Genomic DNA, 25,040 nt, shown 5'->3' with positions numbered 1-25,040 from the left:
CAAAATTAGTGAAGAAATGCGTAAGGTAAAAGAAAAATCCAATGTAATCCGATACTTTTGTGGTGCTTGCTTCGAGAGCAGCAAATTATAGAGTGGCCTTAGATATTTCAACATATTAGGGATGGTCTGATAAATTTTATAAAATAATTTCGAGAAAAACTTTTCAAAGTAGATAATCATTTTATTTCACAACTATGATTCTGCAATTCATATATTCTTATGCAGTTGAATAATCGCGCGTGTTTCATCTTTCCATGTGTCCTCATAGTAAAATAGTTGGAAATCTTTTGTTCCGTTATGACGTCATCATGTTGCAGGAATAGATAAGAAATGAAATCATTCATTTCCTGTAAGTTTCGTAATTAAATTTTTCTGTTTCAAGTAGTCTTCCATAGGCATTTCATACCCAACAATCGGAAAAGAATAGAAACGGATTGAGAATTTCTATACGATCTATTCCGATTTCTTTATCCAAACGGATGTTTCGTATTCTTTGAAAAGAATTAATTCGGATAGAAAGAATTGAATCGGATTGATAATTGCCATCCCTTATTCTACATAAATAATTGGGTATTTGCATGATTTTTATATTTCTTAACTTTTGATGTTTTTCGATTCTATAAATTTTTTTAGAATTTTTGAAAAAAAAATATTTTGTTTTTGTTTATAAGTATTTAAATAATTTAATAAATAAAAAAAAGGCAATATTTAAATGAATAAGTAGCTCCATCTCGCGTATGTGACGTCACAATGCTGAATTTTTTTGAAATTTTTAGCGCCAAGTTCTCCTGTAAGCACGCCGTACGTGTAATCAGCTGTTGCTCTGTGTTGTGATTGATGAAAAGAACGTCTGATAGTGCTGTTTATTATAAACTAAAGTTATTAAATTATTTAATATGTCATTAAAAAACGATTTTTGTTGGTGTATAGTACCAACTTGTGAAAATACTTAAACTAATGCTTGCTTAACATTCTTAGTATAATAACATTGACGTGATCATAACCTCCACACAATTATCCGTGTGAGTTAAAAAAAAAAAAACACCACACAAAAATTGATTTCTATTTTAATTATTTTCACCGAAATCTGACATTAATTATACAATGTATCAAACTTAAAGTTTAAAAAACTTACTTAAAATTTTTTTAGCGCTAGAAAATATTGTACATTACTCTTTGTGGATTCAAATAAACGCGCCAGTAGCAGCACAATGACGTCAAACCAATCACATTCCGTTTTATGTCACGTGACTCTTATGTGATTTAGGACCACTTTTATTTATTAAATTATTTAAATATTTATAAACAAAAACAAAATATTTTTTTTTCAAAAATTCTAAAAAAATTTATAGAATCGAAAAACATTAAAAGTTAAGAAATATAAAAATCATGCAAATACCCAATTGAAACGAACAAGCTATTATAGGTGGCATTGTCGCAAATATGAATAGGAAAGAACGGATAAAATCAAATAGAAACGGATCAACAGATTAAAACGAACAGTGTCTCATTGGAATAACTCATGTTTAATTCGGAAACTTAAAGAAATGGGATTCATAATTCTGCTAATCGTTCCGTCTCGATTCTTTTCCTATTGTTGGGTAACGTTCAGTTAACATTTTATCAATAATTGATGGTTCATCAATTTGGGTTTGTACTTAATTATAGTTTATTTTTTCTTCCTACGTTCCCGCTTATAATAAATTTATTGGGTGCAGTACCGCGAGTATATTTCGGAATACACCCTAACCTCGGTTAGTCACTTGAAACTAATTAATGAACGTAACAATTTTTTGTGAACTAAATCACAATTTTCAGCATATAGTTCAGCAATAGTTTATTGTCATACATTGTAATCAGCAATAATCTGCACTCACCCGCGCCGTATCGATGCCGTCTCCGTATATTGTAGAATAGAAATTTTTGCCGGGCGATACTATTTCTGACTTCCGTTGTGTGTCCGTTAAGTTCGTCAGTCTTTTTCATGCTATCTATATTAGGTGTAAATGGGTACACGGATAATGTAATTATAGGCGCGGTAGCGTCAATGCCGCTCAATTCTGTTGCAGATATTTATTCAATTCGAGACGGGCGTGCCTGTTGCACGATCTATTATTACAACGATGGTGAAAATTGTCTCAAATATGTGTAATTTCGAAGATAAGAACGAAATCTGCGAACACTTTGCACGACGAACAGTGATCATAAGAGGTCGCTAGTAAGCTGGTGACAACACTGACAACTGTTGTGAAAGTCCTAGAATCGGTCCTTCCCACTCCACTCACGCATGGTCAGGAGGCATTGCGCATGCGCAATGGATCGACGGACTGATCATTCAACCTGGCATTTGCGGCGCGGGTCAACATCTGCGACTTTCAAACCTGGCGCATATAAACGTACTTAAATTATAAACAAAAATAACATTGAATTGAACATCACTGAATGCTGCTCCGCTGGATGTATTCCGTTTTATTTGGACTGACTTTTTGCTCACAGAGACTGCACTCACCGCCTCTGTTTAACACTTTCGATTTACATGTTATTATATCTTCATTCAACGGCAGCAGCTCTCCCGCGTTTTTTTTTTTTTTTGCGCACACTCGGTCAGCTGGGTGCTCGATAATTAAACTCACGGGTGTATGCGCACTCAACCTGTCCTCTTCAAAGCGATTATTTTCAATTAGCGACCGAATTGCATTCGCCGAATTGAGTATAACAGCAGCGTATTTTATTTACTCTATATTATAATGCAAAAATGCCAGATCAAAACCGCCAAATATTTTACTATTAACACCGTGTCCGTACACAATAGTATAAGGATAACAATTAACAAGGCGAGTCAATGTCATGCCATTGCTGCTGGACGCCAGGCTATTTCACATCTTTTTTAGTATAGACGAAGCCGGTGAAAAACAACAAATGTCCCTGCAGCTGACAAAGATACAGCACACTCTTATGTCACAGAGCACATAGTGCGGAGAAAAAAGCTCGAAACTAATTCCAAGGCATATAATGGGGAGTATCGAAACGTTACCCTTCGCAAGGTTCAACAGAAACTGTCAAACTTCATGTCGAGACATGACAAAGAATTTTTTGATATGCTTTGTATTGAGACTTCAATGACGGAAGAAGAATCATGGTAATGATTTTTATCTTTGGACAAGTTTGAGAATTTTGATATACTTCTTGTGTCATCATTTACAAATTACTAAAAAAGATTGTATGGCGAAAGCTGCAAGGTTCTCTTATGAACTCCGTTGGCCAGTAATTATATAAAGCAAGGAAACAAAAAATTCTTTCGAAAAGAAATTGTTACCTGCTCTTAAGACTGCAACGATTATGTAAAAATAGACTCGATGATCGAATTACATGGTTTCATTCCTAGTGGTTTGGTGGTTTGGCATTAAATCGCCAAGTTCTAAAAATTTTTTTACGCATGACCGCAGAGACTGGTTTCATGACCATACACTGGAGTCGTTTTTATCTCAGGCAATAAAGATATCAGATGTCGTTTTTGTGGTTTCGGTAGCAGCCGGAGTTATTAGATAAGCATTCAAGGTATACGCGTGGCACGGTGTTGATATTCTACGGCAGCAAAACACCCGGGTTTTTCTAATTTTTATTTCCTACTATTTTTTTTGTCGTGTTTTGACTGCTTTTTTCCTCCGCCGCAACGCATTCTTGATCATACAATGTTATACGGTAACATGTGTTACATAAATTAATTAACACCTTCATCGTCATAGATGTAAAGTGATTTACATAAGTGTGAAATTAGTGTGACGTATATGTAAAGAATCTGGAACCATTCAGTTTCTTGCTTTTTTCCACGTACATTTTTCTGACGTAAGTGTGCTCTATTGTGTACGGAATTTTGACTTTACCCATTACCTGGAGTTTTATATAAGCTCTGATATTTCATTCTAACAGCCGAGACCGTCGAATTCCCAACGAACGTGGAAAAGCAAATCTATTCAAAGCTTTCGCAAGTTGTACTACAGGTATACATATATGTATAAAAAGTGTACATGTATGTACCATACAGCTGATTCGACATATGGAGCTATTTCGGTACAGTCGTTCTTTTTCTGCGGATTGAGTGACACGTTTGACTAACAAACAAAAAAAAAAAATTCAAATTACACCTTGAAATAACAGCTGCCATACTCGAATTGCGGTGAAAATATTACTAGTAAGAAGACCTGTCGAGAGACTAAAAAGGTTTAATCGGGAGCAACACAATTAGATTTAGCGGATGTCAGTCATTAATAAACTTGCGGTTAGTGCATGACTTATTAACTCTCGTTATTACTCTCGGTCGTTTCACACATGCATCACGTACACGCATATAAGTATGTCATAGTCAGCTGATTGCGAGCCCGCGAAGATCGTTCCTCTCTTCATGCACGGTATATGCAATACACGTTGCATCGATACATCGCCGGTAGCTCGACCCGAAGAGGTAAAATACTTTGCGAATTCCCGCAGTTATGCGAAGAGCGATCGGAAAATATCCTCATGACGTCAGAGCCTGGTTGCTGCGCCATTTTATCACCACATAACCTAAGTTTTGAATTTTAATAGAGGTAAATCGTAATTCTCGGGGATTCAAATTACTCATGTCACATAAATTGTTTAAACATAATCAGTAATATACATGTGCTACCATCCACACGTGAAAAACACGGTCGACGGTCAGCAGTCAGTCTGTACGGTTGCATTAGTTTGATTTTTTTCCACCAGATGACGCATTGCAAAGTGACAATCCCGCAATAAAGAAAACGTAGGCCTGGCGTTTGAAACAAAAATAATTAAACCCACCGGGAGTAATTATTAGGTAATTAGTGGTATACAAATTTGGCTGTATAAACACCGTCATCGTGGACTGTTACATTATACCTACGAGTTCATCCTCAAGCCGTACTCTCCCGGTTTTGGATGAGTTTCGGCTGCACGGAGGCGAGTAAACACATTGTCGCCATGTGGCTCGAGCCAGTCTGAATCATGCCAACAACCGACGCCTTAATTACAGCCTTAAACCTTAAACTTCAAGGTGTAATATGACGAAGTTCATTCACACGGTTCAGGGACAGTTATAAGGTTTTGGCACATGTGCGGCAGAGTTTGTTTATTTACACATTCGACGCTTCACTAAATTTTGATATGATCAACAGCTTGATGTGCGTATAAGTAGATTAAAAAACCACCCCCAATCAGCGATATGAAATGTTGTTGCAATTATACCCATTCCGACGAACGTTGAATGTCTTATAAAGGATTCCAAGGAGTGTTAATACAAGTGACGGTACAATTACACGTAAAAATATTATACAAGTGGCTGCGAATTAACCATTGTCTCGCCCGGAACGATCATTCACCATGATTTACCATTTCCGCAATTTGTCTCTAACAAAGTATGACTGATTTCTGGGAAGCCTGACTCCTCGAAGTTTCTCATCCCTTCGCAGGATATACAAGAATTCTTATATGATTCCTTCGTTTCACTTCTATAAAAAAAAAAAGTGTAACACGCGGAACCTTCAAATAGATTTGAATGTTAGCAACAATTCCTATTCCGAGAGTGTCTATAGGTATATACACAAAAAGAATAAAAGTGTATTATCCCTAAAAATTGCGACAGAATTACACAAAAATGATAGTGCATAGAGAAAAAGAGAGACAATTCTTACTCTTACCACAAGCAGAGGCAGACTGCGAGCGTTTGTCGCGCGGAGCTTTATCAAGTTAGCTGCTTTCGACAGGGTCAATTGAATTCAGAGTTGCAGGGCCTCGTTGATGGCTGCTGCTTCAGTGGTATAGGATTACATGGGGTTAAAAGGGTGCAGGTAGTACTTGAAGTGACGCGCACGCTAACGGTTGAATAAAATTCTTAAGAATCTTGTTATAACCGCCGCTATTGCTCTCCCTTGACCTTATTCTCTCAATATCCACGTGCACTCGGATTACCAACAATAGGTACATGCGCACATTTCATAAGCAAAGAATGCTCATTGAAATGGGGTGAAAAATTCAATGAAATCCATTTACGATGTTTATTTTTCATCTCGAACAATTACCTACTCGTTGGTCTGGTGGCAGGGTTGAGAAAATCAAAGACACCGCGGTGTTTTGCTTGTATATATTTATATATATTTTAATACCCATTTCCAATTACTCGACGTACCATTTCTTTTTCGCTTGATCCTATAATTATTTATAGGAAAGATTAACATAATATACGTCACTGAGAATTGTGTAAAGACCACGTGCTTCCCAATTAATCAGTCTATTGCACTGATGTTTGTCAGACCAACGTGCCTTTTTTACGACAAAAACAAACGAAAGAAACTGTATTTGGTTGGTGAAACGATTACTGCAAGAAAAATGAACCACCCAAAAAGGAATTGGGTAAAAGAATATTTCTTGGGGGTGAAACGCGGCGCAAAAAAAAAACATCTATAATTAGAACCGCGAAATGAGCCGGCGTAGTAATTTAAGAGATCCAGCAAAAAACCTCTTTCTCTCTTCTTCTCTTGCTCGGCAGGGGGTGGAGATTGTTAAACTTTTAATCTTCGTTTCTCCAGCAGCGGCATAATATAGCTAAGGCGAGGATGAATTCTTCGGTGTTCAGTTCAAGGTCGGGCATGGGGTCAACCCGGTTATAACCGAGCGAGCAGATGTACGTATCTCCTCTCTAACTCAGCTGCATAAATCCATGTACCACAGCCAAGTGACCATCGCACAAGAGAAACGAAACTTGACGTTTGCGTATACGCGACGCTGTGTGTTTACAAACCAATGGTAAGTGAGTGAGCGAGGAAGGAAGGAAAGAAGGAAGGGTGACGAGGGTGTTCAGCGGTTTCTTTAGGGTGGTAAAACAACCTGATATCCTCCCTACTCTCTAAATCTCTAAAAATACCCTGGAGCATATGGCATGTGAATCAGTGACATGTGCCATTCGTCGTGTGCCGTTTTCGCGGTCTTTGCGTTGTTTACAAGGTCCCTAAATCTGTTCACGGAGAAATTTACAAGTCGAGACTGACTTTACATCGGCATGGTTTGTTGCGATAGTTTCGATGTGTTGAAAATGGTTATTTCAACTGTGAGAATCAGAGGAACTATGTAATAAAATAAAATTAACTACAGACGCATGATTATACATTAAGAATAGGATGCCCCGTGCAGTTCTTACCTGTCACACCTTGTACCCCCTACACGTATGTCATATGATTATGGATAAATGGAAGGTTGTAACAGAGAGAGTGAACAACGACATTCTGGGTCAAACCGGAGCATCGAATGGCTACCGACATTAATGGTGCGACAATGCCTACACTGCCCGGATTCAGTTCATCAGTGAGCCCAATGCAACTGCACACAGATAAAAAAATATACAATTAATATAGCAGTATTGACAATTATCTACATTGACGCGGCGCGACAGCTTCACTTCATTTCATGCTTGAGCTAACTTTTTATCATTTTATTGTTTTTTATGTCAAGGTGAACAACAAGGTTCCCGATATGTATTCTCTGATATATCATCCGGTCATCAAACTGCAAGACTAGGATCGACAATTACAAAGTGATTATTCTCCAAGATGGGCGCTAGTTATCAACAACTCACCGCTAGTCGAAAACTTTGTTACAGAGTTCAAAGACCCTGGACGTACGAGGCGAAGAGAACCGCACTCCACACCCTCAGGAGTATAACTTACACGTAAATAAAACGTAATCACCCTCCACGTGCTTCAGATTCTCGAAGAGCCAGCTGGAGCTCTTTCAGACAGACATACAGAAGCTGGTCTGGCCAATGTTAACACACTTGAAGAGATCTCAAGCAAGAGAGTATATAGCGACCGGTTTATACAATATTGCACATGTGCGATGGTTCCTATAAAGTCTAACTCAATGATCGATGCAAATCTGAGTTCACTGTACCTATAATATCCATGGTGCATTTATCCAATTTTAGTTTCCTACTCGAGGAAATCTCTCGAGGATTTCTCGTAACCCATCGTATACGCAGTATAACATATATAAGTACCGGACTCTCATAATCGCGCGTATATCGAATAATTCATTTTTAAATTCCTGCCGAGCCCAACCCGGCCCAAAACCATAGAGGTGGGCAGTCGTTCCATAAACTCAGGTATAATTAGGCGAATGCACCAGATGCTAAGGAGAAATGAGGCTCTGCGGCAGACAATTACACTCTAATGACTGAGGGGCGACTATAAAATCCAGCAAGCCTACTTAACGACCACCTTGTTTTCACCATACATATATGCCTAGATATTTGTAATATATGTGTGCCTATCGCACGGCTAAGTGCGGCAAGCTGATTACGCATACATGCATACAGAATCCACCTGTCGTATGTGTATGTTGTAAATAGAAATGACCCGAAAGCAGAGAATGGTATGCGTAAAATTTGTCACACAACTTTAGGAGCCGTTCCTGGCCATAATCGCACCGTAAAATTCTCCAGGGGTTGGCTATTAGTCCTTTCACTTCCCGTGAAAAGTGTATAATGTACGTACCTACAACGTACGCGTATGATTTACCACGAAATCATATATAAAGTGTGCAGAAGATCGACGTTCCAGTACCGGTTAAAAATCATGCCACTAATTTCTTTCCTTTCCCCACAGCCACCTACTTCAGGATTAAATTCGTTGTCACTTATGTACATCACTGTTGTTGCACGAAGCTTGAAATCGAGAATTTATGGGTATACCTACAGCATCGATGTACGGAAGAATTTCCCATGGATCTACGGGGCAACGACTTCTTCGTTTTAATCCCATACGTTACCGACGACGACAACCAGATTTTAATCGGTTAATTACTGTTTGTAACTTGACATATGCCTCGCTGCATCTAGAAACTTTCATCACAGAAAACAATGCAGGAATGCGTAACTGGTATTATGGGTGTACCATAACACTCTCCGCTTCTTCTTCGAGACAATTCGATCTGTGTATCTGGCTACGCACATACGAACACGGTATGCATACCATTACAACAGCTGGTTTATACGCAGATGCAAAGCTTACAATCCGTCTATTAAAATTGCTTTCCATTGGGGCAAGATCTGATATAGCTGCTGAGACATTAATAGAAATTGTAGACTCGTCTCGGAGTCACCTTTTTATTCATCCTTAGATCACGAACTATTTCGATTATCATGGGTGCACCGTACGAAGAATGCATTTACGACGCTATTTCCAAGCCCTGCATCAATCCCGATGCATTCCTGTGCAGGTAAATCGGGACAATTTACTTACACGACGTAGGCCCGCAAAGGCAGATAAACGACGAGGTATATCACAGGATTTTTTCCACGGGAGCAGCGTTGATAAATAATTTATAGAAAATCGATAGAGAGGTAAGAACTACGGGGAGCCTTACATATACGCGGAGACTGGTGACCGGATGAACCGAGGGAAAGAGTTCAAGCTGAGGACGTAGAGGCGAAGTCTCGAACTTTGATTGTAGGGAGAAAATAACACTGATCGTTACCACGGTCAAAGTCTAAAAAAGAACAGGTTCTTGAACAATAAAACTAGTATAATGCGTACAAGCGCAGCCTCCTCAAGTCTGGTCACGTACTAGAAGCGACCCCGAAGTGAGTAATCCGTGTGATAAATTCTCTTGGTATAGAAGAAGTGCAGGTACCAAGGTACGGATCGGAAAGCCGGATACCCGAAGACTCGGGGTGGTGGCATTATTCGAACATCGAACCAATCAATGACAAGAATCCTTGCCGTGGAATAAAAGGTGAACCATTTACTTCGCTGCAACGCTATTTAACAGTGTGAAAAACAGAGTTTTTACGTACCAATAATTGAGAATGCTAAGCAAGGTTGTAAAACGACGTCAAAGACAGACGTTCCGCGGTTCAAAGCTCGCTTCACGATCTCTCTTACATTTTCTTTCGTTATTACGGTAAGGAAAAAATGGATTACACCTTACTCCAGGCTGTTTGTGTGGCATTTTATTTTACCGTGGAATTCCCATTTCGGGAGTATATAGAGAATGTTGTATACTGGGCCTGCTGCAGTGACGACGGATGTTCCGTCAACCTTGTAATGATACGTCTTCTCCCGCACCCAAGAGATAGGATGGATACAAAGGCGGAAATTTATCACCGAGGGTTTGCCAGAAGGAAAAAGAGAAGAGAGGAAAAAAAAAAACATTTAAATCATCGTAACATGAAATTAACTTTAGACGTAATTGATTAGAATTCTCCATGTGCGGAGAGATAATTTTAATAACTTTACGATTGGTCTGCACTATTGTGTACGATGTACGTATATTCTGTAAAAAGATTAAATACACCACATATGATATTTTATTTTACGACGCGCGACGCCAGTAAAGTTTTTCTTTACCATGTCATCATTGGTCTTTAAACGTCGATATCAAATTTGATTGTAATAATTCCCGATGTTTTTTTTTTTTCTTCGTCGCCTAGACGAAAAATAATATAGGTACGCATACCTGTATAGGTATAAATAAATGTCTGTAACGTTTTTAAGTGTTAACCAAGTTATTTGGTGGGTTAACGTTAAGGTGGAACGAGTTAAGTATCTACATTACATAGACGTATGCATGCTTCTATAGCAGGATACGGTCGCGTTATCCGGTTACAATCTCAGGTGTCTACCGATATTTATTATCGAAATGGAAGAAAATACCCTCAAGAGCATGCCGATGATAAATCTCCATTAACTCGAGGGAAAGCGTATAAAAATTTCAATCTTACGGTGCTTGTGTAGCGTGGAAAATCGTGTAAATATCCTACCTCGGCAAAGTAAACGGTTCGAAATCTTGATTCACCGCGTATTAAATATATACGTATTACAAGCAAAGTTTGGGAGGGTAAATGAAAAAGTTGTCCTTGAACTTCTGTCCACAAAAGTTTCTCCGCATATGGCGAGTTGCATGACATGAGGCCATTAAAAATTTTCAGTAGTTAAGCAGGGTACAAATTGCTGGTAAAAAAAAAAAAAAATAAACAAATAAACCAGTCAAAGACCAGCTATTTATACCTGACTCGTAACACTGGGATGGATGAATGATGCTCTGATTACGAGTTGACCCAACTTTTCCCGAGTACGCGATTAATTGTGCTCGGTGTATGCATCAACCCAACGTTCGTAGTTCAAGTCTTGTCCTTGAATCATTTCAGACGAAGTCTAGAAGAAAAAAAAAAATGATAAAAGAATATGACTCGGGGTTACGCGTTGCGGGGTCTATGCGTCTATTTTCATAGACGTGAACATATCCAACGAAGGTATAACACGTTGGAACGATTAATAAACAGAGATTTCTCGTGATTGTCTTAACCCAAACCCACCCATACTAAAATGATTGTTTGTTGTTTCTAGTAGCATGTGTGAACAGCAGTCCCAGACAAAACATTATAATATTTACGTAGGTATATGTTATGAATCATTTCTGGAACGCAGGTTACAATCCGGCCAATGGTAGGTCAACTTTGAACCGAGTCATTTCGAAATGCTCGAGAATTGCCCATCTGCAATGGAAGACGCCCAGCCCACGCGTCGTCGAGGAGGCAGCTCATTGCCGAGGGTGTCGTCTCGCAACACCCTCAATTTCCGTTCTAGGCTAGGCTATAGTCCAAGGAGCGGCTCGTTTCCGCCGCTGCTCCAAGAACGAATTATTATTGCCCGCTGAACACCACCACGATGTAAATTTTGTTCCCAATCTCGGGTGTTTATTTTCCCTTTTCGGCCCGGTGCGTCAAAACTCACGTCTCGAGGTCCGCAGGTGCAGGGTAAACATCTCTCAACCTATACCTGGAATAGCTTCAGGTCGTATCAGGAAGTCTGCACAATTTTATCTGGGAAGACGAATTCGTCATCTGCAATTTTTTAGAACTCTTCCAGAGTCGATCAGTCCTAATTTCAAATCTCAACCTGCGGCTTCCAAGCTACGGTGCACTTCACGTGGCTGCGAATAGCAGTTTGACTTGCATCAGTAAAGCCGGTGCGAAATCGAGACGTGGGACGTAGCCGTGTGGGTGGCGAATCGCGAGTCGTTGCAGATATCTCGCCTCGCTTATTCCCAGTTCCCAAAGAACGGTGAAGCATTGGATCCGGTCGTTGAACCGTTTCCAATTGATCAACGTAAGAGAGAAAGAGAGAGCTTGTAGTGCATATATATAGTAGGTACCTTCCGCAGATACAAGCTCATAGTCGAATGCAGTTTTTCTTCACGACGCCTTAAAAAAATGTGAATTATAGACATCTGGTACTGATTAATCGAAATCAGGTGGGCGACATAGACATAGAGTTCCTAGTCTGGTCTCCGAGATAATTGAAGCTGCTCTGTCCACGTAGAGGTGGAATCTAACCAACCGAGAACTTGGTACCTCAGGCAGTATAAGGACATGAAAAAGATCTGGTCGTAACTCTCAGGTCAAGCTTCTCTTCCCCCATGCACTCTGTAATGTGGTTGGCAAGGGCGCGGCGACTGGCTGGACTGACGCATCATAATGAGGGTTTCCCTTCTCTCAGCTGGCAACACGAAACCAATTGAAATAAAAAACCGTGGAGAAGCAGGGAGTTGATCGCCAGCACCAGCAGCAGTCCAAGGGAGTTCGGTTCTCTGCCGCCCTCCTAGTGCTTTCATGGTTGTTTGTCGGGTCGAAGGGCTGCTGGATGACTAGACGATTCTTCTTGACGTTTAACGACCAACAATCGATTCCAATATCCGGCCACATAGTCTGCGGGTCAGTCTAGGTAGGCATGGCGGAGATACGGTGCCGGCTACATACCTGCTGCAAGCCTAGGACTATGGATGCTGTGGGAGAAAAGGCGAGGGTCTCAACCTGTGAAACTTGGCCAAGAAATGGACCACACCTGGATTGTACATGTGCCTGCTTGTTTCTCTTCATTCTTAACCGACCCGCAGTTTCAAATCACCGAAAAATGTTCGCTTCAACTGTACCTTGAGGTGTCAGGAATTGGGTCTTGCATCAGGCCGCAGTAGACGGTGTTTGAAACTCTAAACGATCCGGTATTATGGGGTGGTGGATAAGAGATACGTAGGTATACGTATTGTGAAACGTGATAATGACGCGAAGAAGGAAAACAATGAACGATAGGGGCTCGGTCCGAGGAGACAAAGAGACACGAGGGTAATACGAAAACCACTGAGTCTCGTTACCGTTCAAAGATGCAGTTCAGATGTATCGGTTACATCTCGGGGTTTTGAGCATCTGCAATTTGCTATACCTACGGTATCTTGCCCGATGTAGCGTCATTCAAAACTCTTTAGTAATATTCGTTGACGTCTTGACATTACCGCTGACTTGTTTTCAGCTTCGAAACAAAATGCGAGTTCGATTCTATACGAATTATGTTACAATGACCGGCGATGCAGCCGACGCGACGTGAGAAAATGTGAGACTATGTCACATAATTCGTACAGAATCGAACTCGCATTTTATTTCGAATCGAAAACAAGTTAGCCAATGAATAGAACTGTGCAACAAACGTACTCTGATTGTATGTGCAAATGTTTTATCTGTAATTGAACTCTGTGTATAAGCACGAATTTTAGCGTATGAAAATGATACGCGCGTCCCTTTCAAATCTTCCGATAATGAACATTTAAGATCTACTATCGTCGGACGCCTGAATTGTTTATTCATCGCGTGTGCGGGCAGCGTTTTAGATGTTTGCGCTAATGGAATTCCACCTGCGATAAAAGTCGCCGCCACATGCTCGTCGCGTGTGACGCAATTTTATATACAGTATATTATAAGACGAAAATTCTTTTCGCACTGATACCGCCGGCATTAATAATATATTAATATATTATACCTGTGTGTACTTTAAAAGAGTCTGGCAAAAATAATGGAGATAACAGCGTACATTCAATTCGTATAATAACAAGTTCGAATGGTTCTTGAAATGGAGCACGTCTTCCAGAAAAGTCGTTATTTGTGTATATGTACACACCTGACAGACGCCACCACGAAATAGATAACAATATAAGTGTTCGATTTATCATGAATCATATCGATAATTGGCAATACAGACACATGTAGATCACGTATGTATCTGAAAAATTTTATACAAGTGTCATCGTTATGTTTCCATAAATGGTATTAGGCATTGATGCCTCGCTATCTCTCTCTCTCTCTGTACATTTGCGCAACTTTTTCATTGATTTTTTACTGGCGTCTAAATAAATCCGTTTTTACTGATTGCCATACCTATAAAAGTATAAACTTATCAATCATATAAGAGTTTCGTTTGTCAACCCGTGGTTTTTGTTTTTTTTTTTCTATCCTAATATCGTAATTTTCTTTATTGACTCACCGAAGTCAGAACGATTACATAATTTCAAAGTCTGCCGTATAATATTGATTATTTATCGTTATGCATCCTCAAGTACGTAATATTCAAATTTCCATCAATTTTATGTGTACGCCTCGACATGCCAAGGGGATAAAATTCTGTTGAGTGTACTGTAAGACCTCACAAACAGTAAAACAGATCATCTAGATCCTCAAAACCATGTGAATTGGAAGGCTACAAAAGCGACGAGGTGAAATATTATATATCCAAGAGACACTGCGGAGTAAAAATTTGGGATCGTCAGTCGCGGGTCTCGAATGGAAATGTTCATAATGGGCGGACCAGTTTAAAACGAAGGCCTGCATCTCGTCGGACTGCAGTGACCGTCTGGTTCATACACCTTGATGAATCCTGCACTGCGCATTGCCGACATTTGGGTTATTATTCAAGTGTATAATCGGCTTTAGAAGAGATTGCTCTTAAAACGTAATTTACATCGAACGAAATAGATAATTCATTGATTGATAGACGTACATTCGGATTTGTCTGCAGAATGTAGAATACATTTTTTTTGTTTTTTTCTTCAAGTATTTACGGTTGATTTAAAATTAACCAGCTTGTATGTGTGAAGTCTTAAAGTTAAATGGTCGCGTTATATCACAGTATTATCGACAGAGCCATGTTTAATCGGATGTGTGTGTGTGTGTGTGTATACCATACACATACATATTCATACCGCACGTAATGTACGTTACATATATAACATATTATTCCAAATGGATTCGACGAAAATTTAACGCGTATATTTATCGCTAGATATTTCGTTCTTTCACTCTTCGACGGCGTGTCAGAGTGTATGACGTTAAATGATAATTATTTGAACGTACTAACTTGACCGTGCGAAGGAAGTGAGAAAAAAAAAACGCAAAATATTTGGCAATTCTGCCATCTGGTTCCGGGGAACTGTATCATATGTGGCATTGGGCCAAGATTGCTATTATACGACTTATGTGTAAAAGAAAAAAAGAGAGGAAAAAAAAAACTATTACGCGTGATTACTTCACACAGAGTTCACCGATAAGAATATATTTCAGCAAGATTTGTTTTTTTGTTGTATCCCCTCCCCCCCATTAATTATTACTATTATCCACAACACAAGCCAATTGATGATCAAACTGTGTATGTGAAGCACGCAATCTTCTAATTTATGAGACGTTAAGGCCGCCTTAATATTCAATTACTCTGCTGATATGAAAAATGTTTTTATATAAGTCTAATCTGAGAGCGCCAAGTTGTTTCGTTTTTGTTTCCAAGACCTTCGCCAAAGACTTGTTTACGGCTTGGCGTTAGATCATTTTGCAAATATTCAAAGCTTTGACATATATGCGTTATAGAAATTTTTTTTTCACTTGGTATGCGTTTATTTTTGTACGTATCTCGTCGATCTAAAACATCGAGATATAATACCCTCCTATACACGTATACCTATAGTTAGTTGTACTAATTTCTCTCCTCAAATGTTTTTGTCACCAGAATCGTATCATCGCAAGAAAGTCCTAAAAGCAAGTGACCTGACTTGATTATGTGCACCGAGAGTTTTCGTTTAAAAAATTGTGCAATGTTCGTTAAAACTGCATCTCGTGCCGCATCGTTTTCTAGGCAAGTCTCCTATTTTACAACTCTTCTAACGCGTGTCACTTGCCGGTATAACTGCGGATCAGGTTGCTGCTCCCCTAACATTCTTCCCCACTTTCCCCCTTCGCACTAATAGCGAGCAACGTATTACCGTCCACATCGAAACTATCACAAACGTGCAAGCAGCGTGTATGTATGCCTACATAGGATGCATCGGGCAAACTTGGCTCCGCTTAAAACTAACGCCTTCCTTCTCCTCTTGCTCTGCCGCACGTCGCGTTGCCAAGCGCGCGGGTTACGTAATCAGGAAATAACCGGCGAGCCGGCTAATTGATGACAAGAGGGTGCAGAAGGGTTCAAAACACGGTTGTTGCAGTACGACCCATACCATGCCCTAGAACAGTCGATGATGATGAACGCCGTGTGTAAACAGAGACCCTGAAAGTCAGTGTTTGAACAAACACCTGGAACGGTAGTGTCCTGCACGTGTACCGATGACTGGTACTCGATGCAGCCGAAGCTATAAAACATCATTCCATGACCCTCCCGATTAGGCAAGTTCGCTGATACTACACCAGATTGGAATTACTCTGACTTTGCGTCAATATAATAGAGACACTGTGGGAGTGTATTAACAAACACCTGAAACAGCAGCGTCTATGTGCTTCGACTTGCACCCGATGCATTCGAGGCTGTGAGCCTGCACCATTGGATGGTCCTCCCTATTCGTTAAATTCGCTGATGTACCGGGGATTGGAATGTATACCACGACATGACATCGTCGTCGAGGTGCGGGACCATGAATACAGAGGATGGAATGCTGTGCAGAGATTTTCCCACCAAAGTACACTACGCGTTCGTTTACTTGGTTGGTGAGTATCTGCCTGACAGAGAGTGAATTGTGGAGAGAAGCTCACCTGTTACGACGATTAGGATGTCGATTAGTAGTCGCCAGTGCCAAAGACTTCGACAAGCATTCATGATCTTCTCGCGGGCACCCTTGGACCCCGAACTTGTCCCCGTTGGATCCACGGTGTTGCCGACGACACCTGTGTCGTCCAACCTCTCGATGCTTTGGATCGTCAATAGTTCCGTAGATTTCTGTCAATTAGAATAAGTAGAAGGGTAAGTATCAGAGTTGAAGTGCAAAAGTACATAGCAGCTAGCTCGTGGCGTGAATGGTCTCACATAACATGTATTTTTTCTTACATATAAACTTTGTTTCACGACTTTAAAATAATTTTCCTGTTCAGTAATCTGACGTGAACACGGTTTTGGTATATTACCCGCGCTTGTAACACATTTTCGGGAATTGACGTTATGCTTAAAGTTGAATGTAGTGTGAATCGTCGTCTGAGGAATGCTCTTGAATTTCACCAGTTAAGATTCATATAAATCGTGTTATACAAGTGCCCATAAGAGATCTTTGCGTTGGTGGAAACGAGCGCTAGCTGTGAGATTGGCAAGTTCTTGGTGCGTAAGTATGTCTAAAAACTTGCGTGCCACCGCACGCACACACACACACATAAATACTTTTAATTAGGTACTGTAACAGACCGCAAGAATCATGAATGATATCCGCCCACCACGAGATTTTGAAAAGCTTAGCGCACATAAATCGCCAGTAGGCTTGTTAATGGTGAAACGATTAAATTTTGCATGGTCTGCGAATCGGATTCTCGAAGAATGAAAGAATAATTGGTCAGTAGTAATACAAGTGGGGTTCAGAACACAGATTCCTACTGCTGACACTTACCGACATGTTTCTCAGACTCATTGTCAGGGGTTAATGGCGGTGACGTCATCGCGGAGAAGGGTTTGAGTCTCGATAGAATGTCGGTAATTGTCGTCAGTAGAAATCTGTGTCCAAAACCCCCCTTGTACTACTACTTTCGACAAATCTATTCACTCAAAATCAGGAGGGCAAATCGAAGTACACGATACTAGACGCGACATCGGAAATAAACGTCTATGTATATGTATATTCAATTGTTGGCCCCAACTTGTTTGGCTGAGTGATAATGCTCGCTGACCGGTAAACGAAGGACCAAAATCAAACAATGGTTTTACAAAGTGCATCGTGCATGTCAGGAGGAGACGCGCGGAATGTACATGGGAGGGTTGTAAGTTGTGATGATAGCTGGGCGAGAAAGGAAGGACGGGTGCACCTCGAAGCGATATGATATGTTTGCCTTCTACTCTCGAACCGACGACAATCCCATATTACATTTGTTTGAAGAGGGTGCGCGTTGGTTGAGTAGATAGAACGTCGGCGGACGCGCCGCAGAGTCATCGGGTAACAACTAATCGTGAATGGCAAGGAGCACAAAAGCGATCGGACAACATATAATACGGCAAAAAGTGATGAGACTAAACGCGGGAGAAGATCCAATATATGCATGGAGCTTCCAAAGTGCATTCGGCTAAAGCTCATAGTAGGTACCCACAGCTTCACGGATGACATATCGTGATGTTTTAGAGAGAAAGGCGAAAGTAAACAAACGTACCCCGTCAAATTATACGAGAGTGAGGCTGTGTACAGGGGACAGACTCGGGTTGGGTCTGGTGTACTGGGATGAACATTATCAAGATGACTTCGTCGTCGTCGTCGTTATGCTAACGACAGCTCGTGAAGGGTGTAAAAATACATAATGGGAGGAGAGCCTAGCGGAAAGACCTGAACGCAATGGAACGCCCTCGAGGCCCGAGGCGAGGGGGTGTTAAGGTCAAAGGTCGCGTCAAGATTTGAAAGGGGGTCTCTCCCGTCCCCCGGACTGCAGCGTCGCCCCCCGAAGAGTAGCTAGTCGGACAAACGTCATATCTATATGGGAGTCTTTTCAATGAACGCGCTGAAGCAACTTTTGACTTGCTCCAGCTGAATAGATATTTAAAAATCTTATTCAAAGTCTTTCCAAGAGGTTGCTGCTCACAGGGCGAAACAAAACCGTCTTCCTTCCAAGGATACCTATCTTCTATAGCGCTTCGCGCAGGCTCAAAAACGGATGTATTATAATATCGCGTTTCACTCCACAAAGAAACAAACACGGTACCCTTTTACGTTTTTTACGTTTGCCGGGAGGTGGATATATTTGTCAAATTACGAGGGTAATATATGACCATATTATACTTCGAATTCAACTCGGTCAACCTGTTTAGGATCCCGATTGTTTTATGGTTTTTTTCTCATCAACAGACAACCATCTATCAGTTTGCCGTAGGCATTTGCCTCAAAATTCACAGGTGTCACAATCTGCTTACCCTGCGTAGAAAGAAAACTCATGCATAATATATTTCACCGCTGAGAATGTCAGTTCATGCGCCAGGCGGTATTTGATAATGTTCTCTGCTTTTTCCGTGATTGTTATCGCGTCGAAATAAAAGAGAAAAAAGAAAAAAAAATAATAGGAGAGAACCACTAATTGTATAAATCCCAACACTCGTTTTTCTTCAAAAAATAAAACAAAAAAACACCGTCTGAACTTTAAACTTAGCTCGAAAGCATGTGATACTAAAAGACCAGGTGTTACTACTTAACACTTAATGCAAGATGAATATATACATATATGTACACGTATATACACACCGAAATATATATATACTGCGCATGTATGTACGGATAAATTTCTCTCCGTTTCCCGGAGAGTGGTGCAACGTCGGAATTGATTGTACCAAAAATAGTTTAAAAATACATAGAGAGGAAAAGGTGGCTCGAATCGTTCGCAGTTGACACCGAGAATCTCGTATCAGTTACTGATACGCCTTCTCTTCGACGCGGCCCTTTTAGTGGCAACAAACAGATAGAAGTCCGTAAGTCTCCTAGAGATTTCTACGGTACTTGCACACCTGGTATACCAATAAATGGTAATCCCCGACGAATAAATCGAGCGCAAAGGAACATAACCGTATAATCATTTTGTTGTGGATGTTGTACCGTCCGTGCCTCTCGAACAGATTCGTTCGGATCATACGTTCGAGGCCATGACGTAGCTCCAGGATAAGTCCTCGTTGAATTTCAGTGTCTTCTGTTTAATTAGCCCGAAAAAATTTGCATACTCTCCGACCGAGGTAGACGTGAAATTTCCAATTTTTGAGCATACACTGGCAAAGTGTGGATTACGCAGGGTATATAACACTAGGCTTCTAGAGGAAGTTCATGCATCAGCTTACAGAGAGCAATTATTCCGTCGAGTATTAACGACATACGCGTTGTCACTTCTGTTGAGGCAAACGGTTATGTACTTATATCATATCACTTGCTGGTCAGTTAAAACATGCCTTACAGAGAGGTTATTCAAGCTGTATTCAAATTATATCCATTGACTTGGAAATCATACCGAATAATTGATTTGTTTTTTATTTGCAGTGTAAATTTGAGGGTTGTAATGGAATTTCGCGTCCCACGGTCATATACCTTGATATATGCAGGATTCTACATCCGTGTTCAACGGTTAACTTTTATCACCCGAGTCACCCTCATTCAACATTTGATCGATTCGTGACCACGCACTCGTTCGCAACATTCAGTATTCACCCCAGCAAACTTCTATGGGCAAGATCCATCACGGTGATACAATACGAATAATGATCGGTTGATCGATGAGTGGAAATTTCGACGATACCATCGATCAAGACATAGGGGACGTTAACGCCTGTACATTTAGGCGTCACGTTTTTCCAAAAATGATCATTCTACCAGAGTTGACGATGATTTCGATTGGCGCGATTGATCTTGGATTACACAACGAATTATATAAGAAATCTTGACAATGTTCATATCAATCAAGATGTGGGTCACGTTCAAGTGGACTATTCCAAAGTCAAGTGGTCTTTTCTTTTTTTGTTCTTATTTTATTCCCTTTTCTGGAAGATCAAAGATTGTCCAGAAGTTGATGGGGCTCTTCAGCTACGGCATGTAATGCCAGTCGAAAACGACTTTAAAAGCAATACATTATATCGTAGGTATAGGGTACATGCATGTACCGGGATGGTGTTTCAAAACACGTTTTACCATGCATCGGGCACTGTAAATAGTAACGTACAAGCACGTGCAACGGTCTGTTTACCGATCATCGCGTGGAGACCAACAAAGCTTATAAGCTTATATGAACTTACAACCTCTTATACACCATTATAAATACGATGTGCAATAATTTTTTACTACATATACATGTATGTGATCAATAAACACGAATATTTATGTTGACTGCGATACACCCAGCCGAAATACGTATATGACACCTTCTGGTACGGCAATCCACCTGATATCGGGAGTTTCGACACTCCACGTTGAATATTAATAAATTTTGAACGAATTCGTATTCAAGTATTGTAGATTTATGGTTAGTTGGTTGAATTTTATCCCCTCATGATGTCAGAGACAGAAAATTTTAAGATACTATAGAGATTTATCTTGTAGCACGAAACGTCAAGTTCAAGTTTTATTGCATAAATTAGACCTTTGATTGTCATACATATTATACGTGTACATACATTACAGATATACAGGTGATAGAAGATGTTACGTAGTATAAATATATTGCAGCTGTATAACCGTAATCGAAACACTCTACCAACAATGATGATAATTGTTGTTTAAAGTTGGCGGATTCGTACCGAATGATAATAATAAAATATTTATAAGAAACATATTTAGAGAATCCCTTGCCAGAAGTGTTCACAATGATAATGTTATCTTAACCAATTAATCCACTTGCCTCTTTGAAATCGTAGCAGAACAGCTGGTCGAGGTTTGAGTAAAGTTGTGGATGTGTTTCCTTTTCGTTTGGCAAAAAACAGCAGAAACAAAAAGCAACAAATATTTCGAAATCACAATATCGGCTCAAGATATCACGACGCGAAATGATAATATCGATGTATCGCAACGTTTTCGAGCTCGTTCGTACAAAATATCACTCGACTTTGAATCCGGGCAAATCCAACGCGTCGGTTTATCCCCCGCTTTTAACAACTTGATGCCCCGATCAAGTATAATACAGTTGACGGGTAGAGTGTGTAGGTATAACGTGGCGAGTTAATAAAACGGATATTGGATGAATTAAAATTTTACTCGGCATAGGATAAGGCGGGTACCCAGGTCGTAAAGGCAAACAAAAGGCTCACTGGAGGCGGGTATAATACCTACGATTTACGGGATGGATATTTTTTTGGAACAGAATTTGAACCCCTGCCGGGGGTTCGATGAGGGAGGATGAATTATGGGAGCGATAAAGCGACTTCTCCTTGACGTTTCCAACGATTTGTCCACAAGGGCCACGTTTCGGCGCTCGTTTGCAGGGTGGGTGTAATATCGTTTGCCCGAATCGAGTACGCGTCTCTCTTCCGCAACTCATCGACCACCTTAGCCGACCGCTTTACGGCTACTAACTGCCGTGCTATCGGCCGGTCGCTTTTTCCCTCGTAGGCTCAACAACCCCACCACACCCGCGATGCAATGTACGCATACACCCACGATAGTACGATGTTAAACCACCACCGACGAACGGGCTCATCCATAAACACGAATTACGTACTTGGTAAGAGCATCGTGGTGTTTAACCAACCATTGTAACGTCCACTTTTTCGTCTGCAACGCGTCGCAAGCGCCGTTACTCGACAGCTTTTACAATTGGAAACCAATTTCCTCTGGTGAAAATGATTTGTACGATTGATTTTCAACGATTTTTTTAAAAGGAAATTGGAACATTGCGAAAACAATTTTTTTTTTTTACAAAATTGTAGACACGCGTAGTTTCGTATAAAGACTTGCAGACTTTCATGAAATTTTTGTATCTTTTTCTTTTCAGTTTAAAATCTAGTAGATGCGACAATATTTTTAACGAAAATTAACAATTCTTTACGAAAAACTATGCACGTTTACAGTTTTGTACAACATAATACGTAATGTTCCAATTTCTGTAAACAATTCGTAGTGTAGTAAAAATTTTCGCCAAGGTTACATGTCCGATTTTGGTTACTGGATAATTAAGTTGGAATCGCAGGAAAATTTAGTAGGAGCAACTATGTCGTGCGTTCATCGATACTACATTATCTAGTTTTTAAAACTTGATATCCGTTTGTTTCGTTTACTTATACATTTTTCCACTCAAACAAGCCCTTAACGTCAATTTATTGCTGTCCCAACACCAAATCATTGCAAGAAAATATAGTACCAGTGACTTTAATCACAAAGAATACTAGGAAGTACTAGTTTTTTTGTTTTTTGCTACAGTTACGAAACTCATTCTTATTTTTTACTCACAAACAAAATTTTTACTTTTGTGCGAGGAATGAAAATATGAAGAACTGCAAAGTTTTCTCAGTGCAACTTTCTTCACGACGCAGTATTTTCGGCTCGAGAACCTTCCACGGCCCATTTTCTGTTGAAGGATTAGATTACGGAATTTCGGTCTAAATTCTCGTGCCATCCCGTAACATCTTACACACGGATATACTATAGAAATATGACGATGGGAATCCTGATTGAATTCGTTGGTCTCAAGTCATATGGACATTGAAAGAAGTATTAATGCTTCTCTAAGTAACTATACCATATGACTTTGCAAGTGATATTCGAGAATGAACTGGTGCGATGGTCTCCAATACTTGACTACGGAGACCGTTTCATCGGCTAAGTGAAAAGTTTTTTTGCCGAATCGAATATACACCGCCATGGCATCAAAGGGCTGTGTAAAACCCTATCAAATGAACATCCGTACGACGCATACTGCATCCCTTTTAAACCACTCTGCAGAGCAATCGTTAAAAGGTGTCGATAAAACGACGTGAAAAATAAAAAAAGTGTAAAAATTCACATGTTCATCGTACTTTCCACTTATTTTTTTACACGTGTTTTTGTCGCTATAGTCAGACGAATGGCACCTATGACGCGTATATCAAATGTACCAATGGATACGAATACGTCTGTAACCATTTGTGGGAACAGGCGTGAATATGAGATTGGTTGAAGTTCGAATTGAAACGCAAATCGGTTTCATTCAAACCAAATCATTGTTAGAATTAGGTATTGAGCTGTATTTTGCCGCACGTCGCTTTCTGCGTAGCAAACTCTGGTTGGCCTCCGAGCATATAGCAAGACTCAACGTCCTCGTACACCACCCCTATATTTTAATTGCGCGATTTATGATCGTTCACTGGGGGGAACTCGGATAGAGTCGCTCTGCCTCAAAGGCAGAAGGTCGCACGAATCGCATAGACGATTATTTGTATCATGGCTCCAGATGGGTCGAAAGGCTCTGTAATTTATTTTGATTTTCAATCGTTGGATTGATTTGAGAATCGGATTATCGGTCCGAGGTACCGTCAAGTTGGAATTTCGTTCCTGCAACCCCAAGTCAATTTTGATATGAAATTGTTTTCAGATTAAACAAGCGATGGATAAACTTGAATCCAAGCAAAACAATGTTTGTATTTCAAAACCTCAATAGAGAAAAAAAAATGAAGCTAGGGAAAACATTCTTTACTTGAGCCGGTGTATCGAGCAAGTTTTTATTTAGAAAACTTATACTTCGTAATAGCGATAATAATGCCAAGGTGGTCCGTTAAAATTTATCGTGAATTCCGAAACTGTAGACAAATTGTAACTGCTCATCCCTTTAGAAAAGATCTATAAATTCTCAGAGCGATTCGATAACATTTTCGGATCTGTCGATATTGTTGCAAAAATTTGAGGAAAAACGTAGACGTCTTCTGTAGAAAAATTCAGAATAACATTTTTCTGTAAAACTGCAAAAATGTCTATCGAGTCGTAACTTTTTAGATAAACATGTCCATCAAGGATCTTGTATAAACTTATTCAGATTTATTGCTGAGAAAGCCATCTGAAGATAACATGGGTCTCTATAAAAATATTTTTCATCAGCTGCACGGGATGTTTTTTGTAAATATTGTTTTCGAGTGTGCTCAATCCAAAAATGACTTTCAGTTCCCTCGAACACGCACAGTATTTTTGCAAAATACAAAATGTTTGTATAAAAAAAGCATAACAATAATGAAAAAGCCGCCATTTTATTATAGTAAACTAAACAATATTTCTTATGAAATTACACA

At 39.9% G+C, this 25,040-nt stretch overlaps 1 protein-coding gene across 2 annotated transcripts in view; it reads right to left on the bottom strand.

The window, feature by feature from the left end:
* Positions 1-25,040, bottom strand: part of LOC124213447 (phospholipid phosphatase 1) — a 34,950-nt gene that overhangs the window by 2,018 nt on the left and 7,892 nt on the right. Inside the window, exon 3 of one of the 2 annotated variants that reach the window (XM_046614816.2) lies at positions 16,892-17,075. In XM_046614816.2, coding sequence (XP_046470772.1) covers positions 16,892-17,075 — 184 coding nt within the window. Of the gene's footprint in view, positions 1-1,877; positions 2,224-16,891; positions 17,076-25,040 lie in introns of those variants that run through there. The other variant, XM_046614825.2, reaches the window with a different exon arrangement.

Source organism: Neodiprion pinetum, chromosome 1 (genome assembly GCF_021155775.2).
Source record: "Neodiprion pinetum isolate iyNeoPine1 chromosome 1, iyNeoPine1.2, whole genome shotgun sequence".
NCBI lineage: Eukaryota > Metazoa > Arthropoda > Insecta > Hymenoptera > Diprionidae > Neodiprion > Neodiprion pinetum.
This window is presented reverse-complemented; position numbering and strand designations above follow the sequence as displayed.